The sequence below is a fragment of the Lipophrys pholis genome, assembly GCF_963383615.2.
Source record: "Lipophrys pholis genome assembly, chromosome: 15".
Lineage (NCBI taxonomy): Eukaryota > Metazoa > Chordata > Actinopteri > Blenniiformes > Blenniidae > Lipophrys > Lipophrys pholis.
The window spans coordinates 9,771,506-9,789,055 of NC_137642.1; the positions used below are offsets into that span (position 1 = coordinate 9,771,506).

Genomic DNA, 17,550 nt, shown 5'->3' on the forward strand with positions numbered 1-17,550 from the left:
AACAGCCATGGCTTGCCACACGCAGCCGCCTGAACTTTAACCTCGCCATGGTAAGCGCGCACCTTGCACGGAGATGAAGAACGCATTTTATTCGGGTTTAAAGAACACGCCAGTCGAGCATGGGTCAAAGTAACAAATTTATTATATTACTGCATCTTCCCCGCCTTCCTACAATTGCATTCATTAAATGAACATGCGCGACCACTTCTTAATGTCGCACAAATCTCATGGTTTGCTTTTTTTTTTTTTTTTTTTTGCACAAATATCAGCAAGAAACAACAATCACTTCCATATTGATGGCAACAGAGATGAAGGCCACTTTCACATGATATAAAAATCTGCATAGTATTTCACAAACACATTAAAAAGATTACTTATTCAGCAACCAAACTCTACAATTGGCAGGAGTTGTGTGTAGTGACAAAGCTACAGTGTAACTTTCATTCAAGGTCATATAAGACATGGCAGGCAGTAATAATCCTTGTTAAAATGACATAAAAAGGTGAAAAATACACTTTTTAGAAAACGAAAAATCTGGATCCTTCGGGTATGGCATAAAATGATTTTCCTGTTTGTGCTCCTAAACTTATAAAATAGATATATAAAAAAAGAATTTCAAGTTATTAATTTATTAAAATACATATCTTAAGTTAATATGCTTATAAACATTTATAAATCACATAGTTTCATAGGAATGTAAAAATGCAACGCTTCCGACAAGAAACCCAAACCATGACAACTTGCAAACCTTACCAGATTAAGACGAGAGCTCCTCGTTGAGGTCCTTTTTGCCATCCAACTGAACAAACCTATTAGGATAGAAGTGAGGACTTTATGAGACTGTATTGGTGTTTTTTTTCTTCTATACCTTTTCTCCTCTTTATACCACACACGAGTGTGGCATTGTAGCCTCCTTCTATAAAGTAAAATGTTTCTGCGCTTTCAAGCTTCCACATCATCTGCACAGAAAAGTTATTGCAATGCCCACAGGTCAAAAATATATATTACATTAAAATCGAATGGAAAACTTTCATATTGGTGTTCCTATGCAAATTAACAGAGGGGATTGTTTATAGCATATTAAAGCCCACAAGTCTTCATATAGCTGGGGTTTCTTCAGAGACAATTCATTTTGATTTGGTGAAGACAAAGCACCCGCCCCAGCCAGAAAAACACATGGTTTGCAGCCGTCGAAAAACAAACCAAAAAAGGAAAAAACCCCATACTCTTTTCCCGACTCCAACAAACAACTTCTTCATTTCATGTTATTGGCCCGCGAGCTCAGTGCTGATTACTCCTTCTTCTTAATGGATGAGTAGTACTCCACCAACACCTTCCAGGCCTTCGGTGCCATGAAGCCATCGGGAGGGTTCTCCCCGCTCCGAGCCATGTTCCTCATCTTGGTTCCTGATATGAACTCAAACTCGGCTTGACTACGGGATGAAAGGGAAGAGAGCACGAAGATAACGAGAGTCAATATTCACACGTTTTATATCGGTGGAATAATGAGACGGAGGTTAAAATCACAATAACTGGCCTGTGATTGATTATTCATCACATTTCTATTTCTGTTCTATTTTCTTCTGTTTCTACAGTAAACCTTTAATAGATTCACGTGACATCTTTGCAGCAAACACACGAGACAGACGAACAGAAGAAAATATTATCTCATAACCCGATTGTGCTGAAAAACCTGCAGCCCTATATTTACTCACCGCTCCGGGCTGTAAAAGTCCATGGCTTTCTTTGTCTTGTTGTAGGCTGCAACCCTGAAGGGGATGATCTCCACAGAGGTGAGGCCGGGGGCCATGGTGAGGACCTTCCCTCCATGAGTGGGCTCATACAAGTCTTTCTTTGTCTCTGGGTGCGGCATGCCTGCAGGGTCCCGGCCAACAATGTAAAAGTTTGCTCCGGCGATCATTCGGGCTCTACAGTGCCACTGAACCTGGGGGATGTACGGTTTGACATTCAAGTCAGAAAGCTGCTCTAACCAAAGCTCAACCTCTGAAGCATCGTCTGTGGAGGTTCCCCCTCACCTCTGTGGGTCCGGCATACATCATTGGTGACGGGAAGATTGCAACGATGGTGTTGGCCGGGTCCAGGACCCCCTCCTCCAAGACGGCGGCGTGCTGCTTCATCCTCCAGTCCAGGGGCACGTCGTCATCTTTGGTCCAGCCGCCGAGCGGGTGAAGCAGGAGAACTGGGTTTTTGTACCCCCGCTCCAGCAGACGCCGCTTGGTGTCTTGCATGAGCAGGGCGTGGCCATTGTGGACCGGGTTGCGCAGCTGGAAAGCGAAAATCGCGTCTGGGGTGGGCGAAACCGAAGAGAGGGGAAGAAAAAAAATAAAATTTCATTAAAACAAGGAAAATGTAAAAGCATACTGTGTGCGAGCACTTCAATGAGTTGCGTTAGGATTTTGGACAACACAAAACGGAAATCATATTGTGCACTTCAGCCACAAACATGCGCACATGCTTTTTCATGAACTCAAATAGACAAACAATAAACGTGGCATCCAAAATGGTTTGTAGTTTTTGCACGTTGATATTCTCTAGTTTTCCTACCCCATGTGAAAACATTGAGACCAATAATCATTTCAAGCTGCTGGTAGTTATCATGTATTCAGCAACATCAAATAGGTTTAACTGCCAATATCTGGAATGAGAACTCACTCGACTCCCGTTTAAGCGTCCCCTCAATGGCTGCCTGTGGTTTTTTTTTTAAGGATCAATTCTTGTATTGGTTTTTAAAATGATACTGCTCAATGATATGTATGACGGAGCGGCCTTTTGTCTTTAATGCTCCTGTGACTTTGAACAAACCGCCGTCTCCTTTAGACAGAATTAGGAGACAGTTCAAACATGTTTGCGTTTAATCAGCCGAGAATTTTTAATCTTAACTTCTACTTTTCCTTTTTATCATTCAATCCTCTGTTTACTGTCTCAGTCCCTGTTAATAAATCTCATTCGCTTTATTACTTCACGTGACGCACTTTGTTTATGGAGGCTGCTACATAAATACAGATAATCCTCATTCTTATTACGTATAAAAGGAGCTAATGAGCCATACCTGCACAAGACAAACATGATCGTTTTTGTTTGTTCTATGTAAAGCTCTCATACGCTGTGGCATACAAAGTCAAACACTTATTGAGGGATCATCCGTCCAACCGACTTACTTCGTTTGGACGGATGATCCCTAAAACACTGGTGACTGTTGTCAAACACTTTTCTCTAACTGTTCTAGCATTTAATTTTTTTTTTTAGCTTTTAAAGAAACAAACATATCCAACAGATCTAAAAGGCTGTTACATTTGGAATATGTCCAAACTGTGAGTTTATGCCGTTCAAAGCCCTTCTTGATGCCAGCATGCTCACGCCAGGAAGATAAACTGCAGCACAGAAAATGCTCAAATATTAACAATGCTTTGCCTTTGTGTTGTGGCGTTGACCGTCATTTACAAGTGAGGGAGGTGACAACCTTTCAGTTTTTGCTGCTCATAAAGCGAAACTGTAGTTTCTCCACGGGCGACAGAACACATCACAAAACCCATGCAGCTATGAATTTACCATTTTTACTTTTTCATCTGCTCCTTTGTCAAGTTCTTCTGAAAGACAAAGGGGTGTATTGCTTTCATGTTGGAAGTGGAGCTCTCGCCAGCTGAAAAGATTCTATCGTCGACTTTTATTTTTGGGCTGGAAGTGTTACTTTGTGATCTCCATCTTCACGGCGGTGGAAGGCTTCACTCTTCTCACCTGCTTTCATGTCTTTGAACTTCTGCTTGAGCTCGATCGGAGTGAGGCGGTATTGGTCGAGGCCGTCGTTCCATCTGATCCGCTCCAGCACCTCCAGGTCGCCACCTACCAGCCAGTCACCTCCTTCCATCACCATCTGAGGTTAAACGCAAGACACGTGTGTTTCACTAAATGAAATCCTAACATGTTTGTCTCCCCGAAGCAACATTCTTGGGTTTCATATTTGGCTTTCTGGAACAACCAAAGGGCCTCAGTGTTCGTAGTAGTAACTGGAATGAATTCAAATTTAATTCAAAACGAGTGTTTGTGCTCAATGTCTAACCACCTTAATGTAGGGGTGCTGTGGGCAGGTGGTGCCCCACTGTCTGGCACATCGTTCCTCCTTGCGGTGCCCGTAGAACTCAGGGTTCCGGAGAATAGCCACGCGGGAACCTTGGTACTCCAGAGCGATCGCCGTGCTGCCATCCAGCGACTCTTTGACCTCAGTGCTGACCGGCAGGACGATGGGGACAGACAAGTTGATGGCTCCGCCTGCGACAGGAGAGGATGGAGTGAAACGAACCGCAGCAGTTCTGCACTCCCCCCCCCCCTCTACGAGCTACTTAACAGAGAGAAACTGTTCTGCTCTGTGGCTCTCAGAGGGCTTTACACTGTGGAGACGTACAGCCAGTTAAAAAAAAACAACCTGACTCAGTAATGGATAACAAACTCAGGTACAGCGCTAATAAAATATTAACCTATGCGCAAACCTGAGACAATTCAATTGATGGGATTGTTGGCAGCCATGAGGAAAATTCAATTTTCCACTTTCGTAAGTTAAAAAGAATAACAGTAACAACGACCATGAACTGTGTCCTATACAACAGAAACCTACAACCAAAGATTAAACCCTCACTCAGACGTTGTTGCTCAATAGAAATGATGTCTTTGAACCCGACACACCAGATGTGACTAAATGATTCCTACAAAGTTAAAGTGCAGAAGCAATTATTGCCCGCTTTAAAATCGGTGACTTATTGAGGTTGTGTGGCACGACGGTCTGGGAGTCATTGGGGCTGTTCACACTTTTTTTTTTTTTTTAGTGAGTTCAATGTTCAAATAGCCAAAACAAATAATATAAACGTTTGCACTTGAGCCCAGTTTGCTTAGTGGTTTCACCGGCACTCTTAACACCAGGCAGACATGATGGAAAGATACACATGTAAACTTTGCTCATTTGCACAGCGGCGCTTTAAGCTTTGCCGAATGTGATCCAATGCATGTGATCGTTGCGCTTGAGTGAGCTGAAAACTAACCAGGAGCTGACACGTTCATAAAGAGTAGGTCGCCGGGTGAATCAGTGAACATAGATATGGTAAGGTCATATGAGTTGACCCAGCCTTTGTTTTCTTTGCCCCCTCGCGTGGCAGTGTTTTGGTGTTGTTCCATCAGGCTATGAGAGGACAGAGTGGCTGTCTCTTACCGTCCAGCAGGTTTCCAAAGTGGAGGACTTGGAGGAACTCCCTCTCCCTCATGAAGCCCTTCAGAGGACTCGCCCAGCCTTCTGACAAAACCTGAACCCACTGCATGTCCAGCTGTGAAATGAGCACTTCAGTTATTCTTCCACTTCAGGACTTTGATGGTGTTCAGTGTGACTCAAACGTGTACATTTTAAATCTTTATCTCGAGCAAGAAGAATGTAATTGCAGTGCGGAGGAAGAGGTGCTTTCCCGTCAACACAAAAAATAAACTGTGCCACTGCTTTTACAGTTTTACGATGACGCTGCTGCTAACATACTTGCCAACACACCACACACGTTTTCAAAACTAACAAATGTCAAATACAGAGCGGAAAAAAAAAACACCCACCTCGACGGAAAAAATGTAACTAATAAGTAATGTGGAAGACATGAGTGACCTGGCGAGCGGCTGTACGACCTCTGGCTCTGAGGCTGTGTGATAAGGCAAGCTTGCGCAATGGGCCGATCGGTTACCGTGGTGATGCTGATGGTGGGCAGCGTCTTTGCATCGGTCACAGCGAGAGTCAGCCTGTTCTCCGGAACAAAGAGCTCGTTCACCTCCCCGATGATCTCGCCCGGGACAATATTCTGTGTTTGAACGCGGGGAGAGAAGAGATGTTACGACGGGAGACGATCACACTTTGAACCGAACTTTGTGGCGGCAGAACAGAATGCCTTTATTATCGGTGCATGTGGAACAAAAAGAAGGCAGATCTGGTTTGCTTGAGGTTAAAAACTGTGAACGCCCTGCCTGTGCTTTTTGGCTGAGACAGGCTACAGTCTCCCAGTCGTACACCAGATGAGAACGGGTGAAAGCATTATGATTTGCTGCAGTAAAAATCCACACAATTCCACGTCATGCAGTGAGATATACAGTATATACTCCATGAAATCTTTCTATAGCACTTCTACTTCTTTTTTAAAGTCAAACACAAACAATATTTAACAGCCAAGTAATATTATACCTTCTTTTTCTAGTTTCTCTTTCTGCACAAGTGTTACATTTCCAATGCTATTTGTCCATTTCTTACTGCTTTTATCGGTCACTCACACATTCAGCACGAGACGCACAAAACACAGTGATTTTCTGACTAACTTTAGTGAAGCACATTAAAAGATGTTTTGACCACAAATCCCAAAGGGAAAAAAAATTCCATTTGGATTTTGATTTTAAGAGTATTATCCGTATTGCTCTAGAGACACACTCATAGACTTTCTGTGTCGCTTTAAATTCAGTTTTACACAAAACAATACAGAAATAAATATCCGTTCTACAGTACATCCCGGGAAATAATCATCCCTCTCTCTACAATGCCATTTCTCCTTTCTGTCTATCGTGAAGTAATTCTCACACACCGTCAATGAAAGGTTTATTCTCTTTTGCTGAAGGACAAAGTATCACTTCAGAGTCTGTAATAGGGACGGTAATTATTACATTGCAGGTGTGCCTGTGTTCATTCCCTAAAAGAAACCCCACTGAATATCTCCCAGCTGCAGGCAAACATTGGCAGCCTGGCTGTCATTGCTGCATTGGACATTAACAGTATATCCAGATACATTTGGAGCCTGGCTTGCTGCTCCTAGTTCGTACAAGAAAGACTGTGTGTCGACAGAAAAAAAAAAACGACACTCCTGACATTGGTTTGACTGTCAATCTGGGTAAACCACCTGTCATCTCAGTGCTCGAGCTATAAAAACATTATGCTCTTACTTATTTACTTTATCAGTGGCTTTAGCAAACGTCATATCTTGCCAGCGGACCGTGTGCACCAGTGATTGCTGATATTTTATTATCGGAAAAGGCAATATAAGTTCAATCATTCTCAAAGTCACACCACCTGTTCTTCTAGTTTGACTTTTGTGATTTGGGTAAGTGAGAAACATGAGACACCCTAACGTGTACTTTCTCTCTCTGAGGGGATTTATAATGGTTGAACATATTTACAGTATCAATAACCCCATTCGTTGAACCTTTGCACAAGCTACGAATGTGTGCCGAGTGTGTTTTCCGTGAATGTTTTCCACGGTGGTGTAGTGGTTCGCACTCTCGCGTCGCGGTGAGATGGTCGTAGTTTGATCCTCGGTGGGGGGTTTGCGTGTTTCTCCGGGCACTGTGACTTTTTTGTGTCTCAGAACAAAATGATTGGTGAACGTAAACTGGTCACTTTATGTGGCGGTGTGTTTCATGTGATTACTATGAAGGTAGAGTTGAAATGGCCTTCAAAGTATCGTGAGTTCTTCTCAGCTCAGACGGTTCAGCTCCTTCATCTCTTCGTGGAACCGCACAGACTCGATGTTAGTTTTTTTTAAAAATAAAAACCCGGCTGTATATTTGGGGGTTATATTCCTCTTCAGCTGAATACATTTCGAGCCAATCAGGGGCCTTCCCGATAGCGTTAACTGACGGATAAGAAGTATTACATTAGATCGACCTAAAACCTTTGCACAGTACTTAACTAACATGTAATACTGCACGCAAATGCTGTAGTTTTTTTTTCTTCTGAAGAAAGCAATCCACACATGAATGTTTAGACATTTAATCCTCTGGGATTACCTTCACAGGTTTTTGAAGAGGCGCCCTTTATGTTCTATACATTGAATCATTGAGGTTTACAGGTCCTCCTTGATTCTTCAGAACTCGTTCAGCTTCTGAAGCTGTTTATTCAAAAATGTTCTTATTAATCTTTGGACTAACCAACCTATTGGTATTAGCATTTCATATTTACATGGCTTACACTGAGACTCTTTGCTGAGGCCACACAGCTGAGCAGGAACTGTGTGCTTCTAAAACCAACATTTAGAGCTTTGTGTGCAGGAGGAATAAAAACAAACAAACAAAGAAGAACCCACACACACACACACACACACACACACACACACACAACTTGAACAGTGGTGCACGAGAGCCTGATGACAACGTTCTGATTCTTGTTCGTTGTGCGTACCTGGTCTATGAGCAGATCCATCACTTGGTTGAGACATTCATTCACGGAGAGCTCACCGGTTTTCAGAACGAGGTCTGGTGCCTCAGGACGCTCGTAATCTGAATCGATCCCGGTGAAACCTGACAGAGGAAAAAAAAACAAAAAAATAAAAAAACTAAACGTCAGAATGACAAGCATGTTTTAGACGAATGAGATACAGCATAAATCAAAGTACAGGGACGGTTGGGAAAACATAAAACACAAGGGGGGGGGGGGGGGGGGGGTTGGTTTTGGTGACCATTGTCACACAAACCTTTGATCTCTCCAGCACGGGCTTTCTTGTAAAGTCCTTTTACGTCCCTGCTCTCGCACACTTCAAGAGGAGCGTGCACAAAGACTTCAAAAAACGGGAGGCCAGCGTTTACATGGATCTTCCTCGCCTCGTCACGATCCTATGGTCGAAAAACAAATCAGAACCAGAAAGTTATTATACTTCTACCTTACGTCTTGTCGTATTCACTAGATCAATAGACACAGATCACAATAACGACTGACTGGCTCTTAAAAAAAATGACTGACTTGCAACTTAAATCAGCCGAAATAATAAACAGCGCCCGACAATGTCGTCTCACCTTGGTAAAAGGAGAGATGAAACTGGTGACGCAAACCAGGCCGGCGTCTGCAAACAGTCGGGCCACCTCAGCAACACGCCGGATGTTCTCCTCACGGTCAGCAGACGAAAAGCCCAGATTCTTGTTCAGGCCGTGGCGAATGTTGTCCCCGTCCAGCGAGTAGCAGGGAATACTGTGGGACACCAGGCACTCTTCCAGGGCGAAGCCGATGGTCGTCTTCCCGGCGCCGGACAATCCTGGTCGGAAAAGCTTAGTCAACAGCAGGGTTTGCACTGGGTTCACCGTGTGTGCACACTTGAGGCGCGGCTATGGGATTTGGATTTAGACGGGACCGTCTGCTTGTTTTGGTGAGCAGACGTTCAGATGGTAGCCCGATCACACTCTGAATGTCATTCTAGGCTTTTCTATGTTGCAGAAGTGGAGGAGACGTCGTGTCTGAGAGGTGGGAAATGCAAAGGGACTTACCAGTGAGCCAGATGGTACAGCCCCTGAAGCCCCCCCTGGTGCCCACGACCTGCCCTCTCTTAGACCGACTGACATGATGATCCTGGTACACCACGTTGGTCGACCTGTTCACATCCTAAAAAATAAAAGGAAAGAACAAAATTCAAAAACCATTTTGAAATTTGCAGAGAGTTGCAAAATGCAATACTATGATTAAAGCACTTCAAAACATGTAAAGCATGTTATGATACTGATATAATTACAAAAATAACTAAGCACAACAGGGCTGTTCATGGACTTCATTTGGAATGTTAAACCTGTTCATCGAGATGTTAATGATCCTTTTCACCACGTCAGTACTTCACCAATACACGCACAGCTATCTTAACTTTATGTGTGGAAGATGCAAATGCGAGGTTAATGAACTCATGAATGGAAACTTGCTCCACCATATCTCAGCAATATGACAAGATGACAAAGGATTTAGAGACGAGCGACATGAATGACAGGAGGCACGTGAGGTGAGCTAAATGGGGGGGGACAAAGTGTGATAACAAGACTTCATCTTGACGCTTTGGTTGATACGCGGCTACACGCGTACAGAAAAGCCCCCTGGCAGTCTCCTGCGCCTGCTGAAGCTTTGTGGAACCACCAAGCATTTAAATAATGAATGCTACATCACTGGTTTTACAGCCAGATGTTCCGTGTCGATTCATCTCTGCTGCCTCCCATTGGAAATATGCGCACATATTTATTTTCTTTTTGAAGCTTTGGTGCTTTTGTTAACGTGACTTCAAACAAAAGCTGCAAAAAGCGTATCGAAATATCAATTAAAATGAGCGGATATCATATAAAGCACCGTGTTGTGTCCAACGGAGTCCCATTTGCAGGATTAGATTCACTTTGGTGGAGCCCCGCGTGTAAATATCACGTTTTAAATGACTCTGAGCAGCCGGGCCGAGGATAAATGGGACTGTATTGACTTGTGGAAGGGGAGGGGTGGTGAAGGCAGTGATGGAGGGAGGGAGAGGACTGACTGGACAATGTGGCCAGTGTGCTGCCTGCAGCCCAGCGATGATGTGGCAGTGCTCGTGCCCACACGTTCGCCCTCTGCACCCAATCTCCCCTCTTCCCCACATCCTTATGCCTCTAACCTGTTCACCCATCGGGAAAGTCGCTCCGCAACACCAGAGCCTTCAAACCTTCCCTCCCCGGGACGGCAGTCGATGCGTGAAAAAAAACAAAAAAAAACCACATCCTCTTCGCTGACACAGCGTGAACAATGTGTAACACAAGCATAATGTAAGGCGTGGACCTATTCTTGTTAAGATGCCTCTCGTTCCATCAGAGCCTCTCGCTGGCAACAGACTCCTGTCAGTTAACTTCTCCTCCAGCTCAGCGTGTATTTCAAGTTCGTCGATGAGATCCCGCCACGTTAATATCGGCACTGAGCGTTTATATCTACATTTATTTTCACATGACGAATCGTGTTTTATCGATTCCCTCTTTGATTTCGACATTCGCTTCAACAGTTTGCCCCTTTATCTGAAACATGTTCGGGATTGTTTTTGTCTCAAAGAACATTCTGAAAACTCTTATCAGCATAGACTTGAAAGACATTACATAACACCTTTCCGCTTGCTTGGAGTTGAGCGTGTGATATTTAAAAAAACAACAACCCCACAACAGATACAATGCTGATAAGAGGCCTGGAGTAACGTCTCAAGGGAAGTCACATGTACACCACATAGCAACAGAAAAAACCAACCGCGCGAGAAGCATCATACCATGTCCAAACAACCAGTACATGAACTGGTTTGGTGAAACAATTCCATGGTGCATGCCTTCACTAAATACCGGTTCATCTAATCAATAGTCGAAAATACCAAAACCCGCCGCAAATATTTCTCAATTGACCAAATACATCAAACAGGTTTTCCATTCTATGTGAATACAAGTACCTTTGGGGAAATAAAAAAAACTCAAAAAACGGATTCAAACAAGTGACTAATTATGATTTCTTATGGTGAAACCGGTGGGACAACATGTTAATGATTATGCACTCCTACACTCTCAGTCGACATTTAAAGGTGACATCTACCATTTCACAAATTCCAATAGCACATGAACCCGACATGTCAGAACTTTTGATGTACAAAGCTCCTCATAGTCGTTGAAACCAGTTCTACAATGTGTGTCTATACTATGATGCACAACGTTGTTTTGTCGTGTCGTGTTAGTCAAGTAAGTCAAAAAATGGCCGCCGGTATTTGATGGTGACAATGGGTCGCCTATGCTGCACACCTCCATTAATTCAATTTTATTTCTATGGAGTCAAATACACCACAGTCATTTCAAAGCAGGAAAGAAAAAAAAAATCCACATGAGCAAGGATAGAAAGGAGAAATTCCCTTTTTAACTGGAAGAAACCTTTGCAGAATCGGACTCGGAGGCGGCGGCAGCGGCGGCGGCTTTCTGCTGTCCCGGTTGGGGTGAGGGGTTAGTAACAGAGATAGAGGCAGAAAGCAACAAGCAAACAGAAACAACAACAACAACAAAAGAAAACCTTAGTAAATGTTCCATCATCGTTTGTTCTGTCAAGTCAACAAACTACAACTGGAGGAAATATTTCACAACTCTCCATCAAACATGCCCAAACAGTTGCTGACAAAGCTGTGTGTGATTTAAAAAAAACAAAAAAACAACTGTGTCACCAGTGAGCCACACCAGATTTCCTGCTGAACAGATGACACAGGGGATGTCAGGGTTTATTTTGGTGGGACGCTGTGTTTTCTTCGCTCCCTCCTCATATGCTTCCAGAGTGGAGCTGCATTCCTCTGCAGCATCAGTGTGCCTCTTTGCCACAGTGGCTCCTTTCTCAGCCCCTCTGAAGACCAGCCTGGCTCATGAATGGGCCAAATTGACCGAGGATATCATGCCTGCAACAACTGGTCCATTCAAGAGCCAAGGTCCCCCCCCCCCCCCCCGTGGACCACCACCACACCTGGCAGTGCAGGACAATCCAGGACAGATCGAGATTTCTTTCCCATGTTTGGGAGACTTTTTTGTTGTTGTTGTTTTTCTAAACTGAATACAAAGCTGTATGTTCTCCTGTTTTCCTACATTCACGGTCACGCTTGAGGAGTTGATCATCTCACACACTTGGCTTGACTTTTCAGTAAAACCTTCAGGGGCTAATCTGATGACATCTTGAATTTCACTTGCCCCCCCCTCCTCTCTCCTTCTCTCTCTCTCTCCCACCAACACCCGTTATCCCCGTGTCCCCCCCTCACCACCACCACCACCCCCCCTCACCGTACGAAGCTTCTTCACCCCGGACATTTCGCTCTCGTCACGCCGCGGAACAGCACTCGAACACCGGCTTCGGGAAGGCTTGACGCTCGCTGAGGGGCCTGGAGGTCTCCGGGAGTCCGCTGCTCGCTCGGACCGTAACTCCCTAACTTCGGGCTATGGTAATCGGGGGAAGGACGGACGGCTGGGAGTTTTAAAAGGAGACTCAAGACACGTAGCATTCCGCTGGCCCTGCCTCCTCCTCCCTCCTCCCTCCTTTCTCCTCCTCCGACGTCCAAATGATCTGCATAATTTACCAGTATGAAGTGAAGGGAGGAGCTCGGGAAACTGGCAGGACGAGGTTGCCCGCACACTTCTCTTCTCGAACTGGTTACAGCAGATCAAAATCGACTTTTTTTTCACATTTTCCATGTATATTTATACTGCACGTTGTTTTGCAGCTGTTTCCAGCTCTGCCAGTGAACGCACCTCCAGCTGACCCCCCCCCAACTGCACCCAGTGCAGTTTGCATTATTCGGCACCGTGTAGACAAGTTCTCTCACGCGAACTGAAACTGGTTTCATGAAATCATTTACCTGGAAGAGGATGGATTAAAAGATTTAAAACGACACCCTTACTCAATCTTTAAAAGCTCTTTTGCCACTTCCCACCAAATCCAACTTTACCTCGAGCTGCAAAACGTAGAAAACCTTTAAAATTGCTTTAGTGACATTTTGTAACTACAGTTTTCTTTTTAAACATTTTTCATTTGTATATATTTGACTATTTTGCTTGTTTTGTCTTAATTATATATATATATTTTGCAATTTTACCCTTTTTTATCAGCTTTTTTAAAAAAACTAAAACTTTTAATGACTTTTCAGTCAAATACAAACATAACAAATCATGCCGGAAAGTGGCACGCAGAATAAAATGTGTAGATTTATATAAAGAAAAATCTAAATAAAACACACATTATTTATGCATTCTCGCAGGGATTTAGAGACGAGGAAGAATGACTTTAAGAAGTCACACCTCAGTCAATACTAATCTTTTGACACACCCAACAAAGGATGTTCATATCTTATGGTATCTTCTTTGAGGCAACATTTTCAAATGAAAACCGAAAACCTCCTTTGCGTTTCGCGTTCACATGACAACGGTGCTCAGAGCCACCGAAAACATAACTTTTTGAAAACAGCTCCCTCGGTGGAACTTTTGGAAAACGCTCCGACTCCGTCTCCGTCTTTATATGCAACTTAATGCAAAAACGCAAACAAAATATAGAAAATAATAAACGCTGATTTACGTACGTGCAATTTTCTGAATTTGACTGCATGGAGCTGCAGTTGGAGACACTACCCCAACTCAAAAACCATGATATGACCCTGTCATTATCCCAGAGAATGACCACTTAATTAAATACTGACTTTATTCTTTAACCCATTCCAAAGCGTTTATCAAAATGTGTTTTCTCAGAATATTTGAATATTTCAGTCATTTTAAAGCACAATCTTGCACCTATACACATGAACAAATATTTAAATACCACGAGATGCTTTTTCATTGATATTTGTTGCATTCAAACATGTGTTAATCAACTGTGCTTTTTTTTTTTTTTTTTTTTTTTTAGCAAAAGAGATAAAACTTCTGAAATCTTCTCAGCTACAGTGTTTTTCTTCAAGTTCCTATTTTGTAAAACCGTGCCTGTTCTCACGTTCTGCAGCACTCACGCATGCGTGTGCTCACAAAGTCACACTCACTCAGAGTTTCGCTTAGGTAGGTGTTTCCCTGCTGCGTCCTGGTTCTGTCGGCTCGGGTCTCAGTGTTGTTATATTCCTCTTAACAACAGTGACAAAATAACCGTGTGATCTCCAGTGAAAGGAATCAGAATCTTCTGCTACTTTTAGTGTAAAAGTGAGCCATGCCTTACATTTGAAACCTTCATAAAGTCAGCTGTACATTTGTAACGATGTAGTATTTCTCTGACACAATAGCTGAGCTCTGACAATATTTCTAAGTTACAATGATTCAGTTCTACTGAAGTTACATCAGTTCATTTGAAGTCAAATGACCCATCCCTGAACCTTGAGAAAAAATATTATATCTCCCTCTCGTCTTTTCGTCCTGAACACGTGGCTGACTTTAGCTTGCTTCTGCTGTCGGACCAAGCTTATGGACCACTTTCCAACATCTTTTGGAACTGCAAGGACGGCTTCATACCTGATGGGGTTCATCCAAATATGCGTATATCCAGACTGCTCGGGGTTGGATTTGCTGAATTCCCTCATTGCACTGTACCGCCAGAAAATGAGATGAAAGAAGTGGCACCAACGGCTTCTGTTCCGCCCCGACGACATGGCGGCTGTTGTGACTGCCTGGTTGTTGTACAGGAGGGATTGCAATGACAATTAGAAGACAAGACAATAAGTGATGAAGTTTCACACATTCAAGTCACACATTGCAAAAAGTCGGTGTAAAAGTGGAGCAAGCGTGGAGAATGGCTGCCACAACCTTTTCTTTAGCTTTTCTTTTTTTTCGAAAAAAAGATGTTTGCAATATTCGTGTTTCGTCATTTCAATAAGAAAAACCTCGGTGTTTTGTTTTTGTATCCTCACAGCACGCCGTTGCCCTCGGGCTACAAACGTGATCATTACTTTGTTTCACTCAAACTCTCCATCTCAGCTGATTGCAGCGGAATGAACCAGAGATGATAAGACAATGTCACAATCGTGAAAACACATGTACATTCTTTACCCAGACACAAATTCATAGAGCCAGTTCTGCCTTCAACTCCTGTCAGCTCTGAAGGTCTAAACATCATTAATGCGATTGTCCCATTCAGGGCCAAAGCCATCTGTGGAAGGAGGAAAACCCCATCGAGGAATTATATACTGATGAGAGCTTAAAAAAAAAAAAAAAAAAAAAAGAACAGTGCAGAATGCTTTACGTTCATTATGATATATGTTTAAAAAGAAACTTTTCAATATAAAACATGAACCATGAAGGGCCAGTCTTTTTTCTGTGAGATTTTCACCAAAAACAGCAATAATGCACATACTTTGTTTCATGCTGTGGACCGAATGACCAATCCCTCTGCATCTGTCCCTGTGGCAGCATGCAATGGTTTGCTCTGGCACATTTCCATTTCTTAGACTATGCAGCTCTGTTTGACACTATTCGGCACCTTAAAGCCCACAACTTGCAGCCTTGACACAACTTTTCAAAACATTTATTTCTTAACTGTATAGGTCTAGTTATACTGTATGTTCCGAAAGCTCTAAAGACACCAGTCATCAAAATGCTTTGAAAAATAAAAAAAATCTGGATGCATTCGTATTTAACAATTACAGGCCCATATCAAACCTGCCTTTCTTAAGTAAGATTATTGAAAAGGTCATTTTAATACAACTTAATCCTTTTAGGTCAAAATACAGCACCGAAAGTGCCCTTATTAATGCACTGAATGACATCTTCATGAGCAGCGACACATTTAAAGTTCCAGTTATAGTGTTACTGGATCAGTGCTGCGCTCAACGCAGTTGACCACAGCATATTGCTTGACAGACGTGAATAATAGTTGGGAATCTCTGGCACTGCATTAAATTGGTTTATGGCTTACTTTCAAAATATGATCTAATCTGTGTCAATAGGTAAATATAAATCTGAGCATATGAAAATCACACGCGGAGTTCCTCAAGGTCCCATCTTAGGACCTCTTTCATTTAAAATCTACTCGCTTCCTCTGGCTCCGATTATGAAACACTGCAACGTGGGAAAGAGAGACGTGGCCTGGATTGGTGTCCCTTAATGATTTTTGAACAAATATTGTTCTGGTATGTTTGACTTAACCAGTATTGAATAACGTGTGGTTCATTTCTATCACTCTGCTGTATGCACTCCAACAAGGAGGATACATTATTGGCAGTCATACAGAACCCAGCAGCTAGACAGAATCTAATGATGACGAGAAACTGTAACACCACGGCCACATGAGACACAGGCTTACGATAGGTGGACATCTTTCATATTGCTGTCAGAACATTGCCCTAGTTGAGGATGAATGAGACATTCTTCCAAATGAACAGAAGTTTAGTGGAGTAGTAATAGTGACACAATTTTGTTAATGCTCATGCTTGCCGTTGGTCCCAGAAGCAGGAGAGCGATCAGTAGTGGCACCAAACATGTACGACATAACCAGCTCACTGAAACCTTATTTATAATTATGCAAATGTTGTAAGAGCTGCTAGTTCATTGCTGCTAGAAGTAGTAGCGTTCGTCACTCTGAAGGGTTCTACTTAACAATGGCTAGATTCATTTGTGGAGTTTGATTCCATCTTGCCCTAACCATGTGCCAAAATGTTTGGGACACTGCACCTACGGTAAGTGTCACTGCATTTGATTGCATGTGTGAATATGAGTAGGGTAACCATTGAATGGGTTTTGAGACTAAGCACCATAAATGTGAAGTTGGTTTACTACCAATATAGTTAGATTTTTGAGAGCATAGTTTCTTAGGCATATTTTGCAAAAAGGAAAAAAACAACAACCAAAAGCTAATTTAACAATGATCAGTCACTATTTTTTGCACTTGCAGTGAACAAATATAATTATAAATCAATTGTTTCCTTTAATCGGTGATTCCATCCATCTTCTATGCTGCTTAGCCTGGTCAGAGAGAGACAATTACTCATATTCACACCTACAAGCAAGTCAAGGACCTGGAGAAAAAAACAAACTCCACATAGAAGAACCCCTAAACCCAACCTGGACTTGTATTGAGGGCATCGTCGCCTGCTTCGCTGTAGTTTCACCAGTGGTTTGCAGCTCCAACAACACATCTGCATTATATTTTTTAATCAACTAAGTCAATCCAACGCGATTTTGGTTGTTTTGGTTTCTTGCACTTGGAGAGTAAGTTTGTCAGTACCACCAGTCAGTTTGATCTTAACAGCGTTTGCTCTTCTGCCAATAAATAATCCACGGTGATGGTTAGTTTATCAG

The 17,550-nt window shown here is 42.9% G+C and overlaps 1 protein-coding gene across 1 annotated transcript; it reads right to left on the reverse strand.

The window, feature by feature from the left end:
- Positions 1–125: 125 nt before the first annotated feature.
- Positions 126–12,843, reverse strand: LOC308121091 (bifunctional 3'-phosphoadenosine 5'-phosphosulfate synthase 2-like). The gene is made up of 12 exons (XM_080482159.1): positions 12,571–12,843; positions 9,277–9,391; positions 8,812–9,047; positions 8,493–8,631; positions 8,201–8,319; positions 5,730–5,843; positions 5,219–5,330; positions 4,082–4,287; positions 3,757–3,892; positions 2,037–2,305; positions 1,716–1,945; positions 126–1,433 (listed from the first exon to the last, which is right to left on the reverse strand). The coding sequence occupies exons 1-12, from the start codon at positions 12,595–12,597 to the stop codon at positions 1,292–1,294; spliced, it is 1,845 nt and encodes a 614-aa protein (XP_080338285.1). The 5' UTR covers positions 12,598–12,843; the 3' UTR covers positions 126–1,291.
- Positions 12,844–17,550: the final 4,707 nt, after the last annotated feature.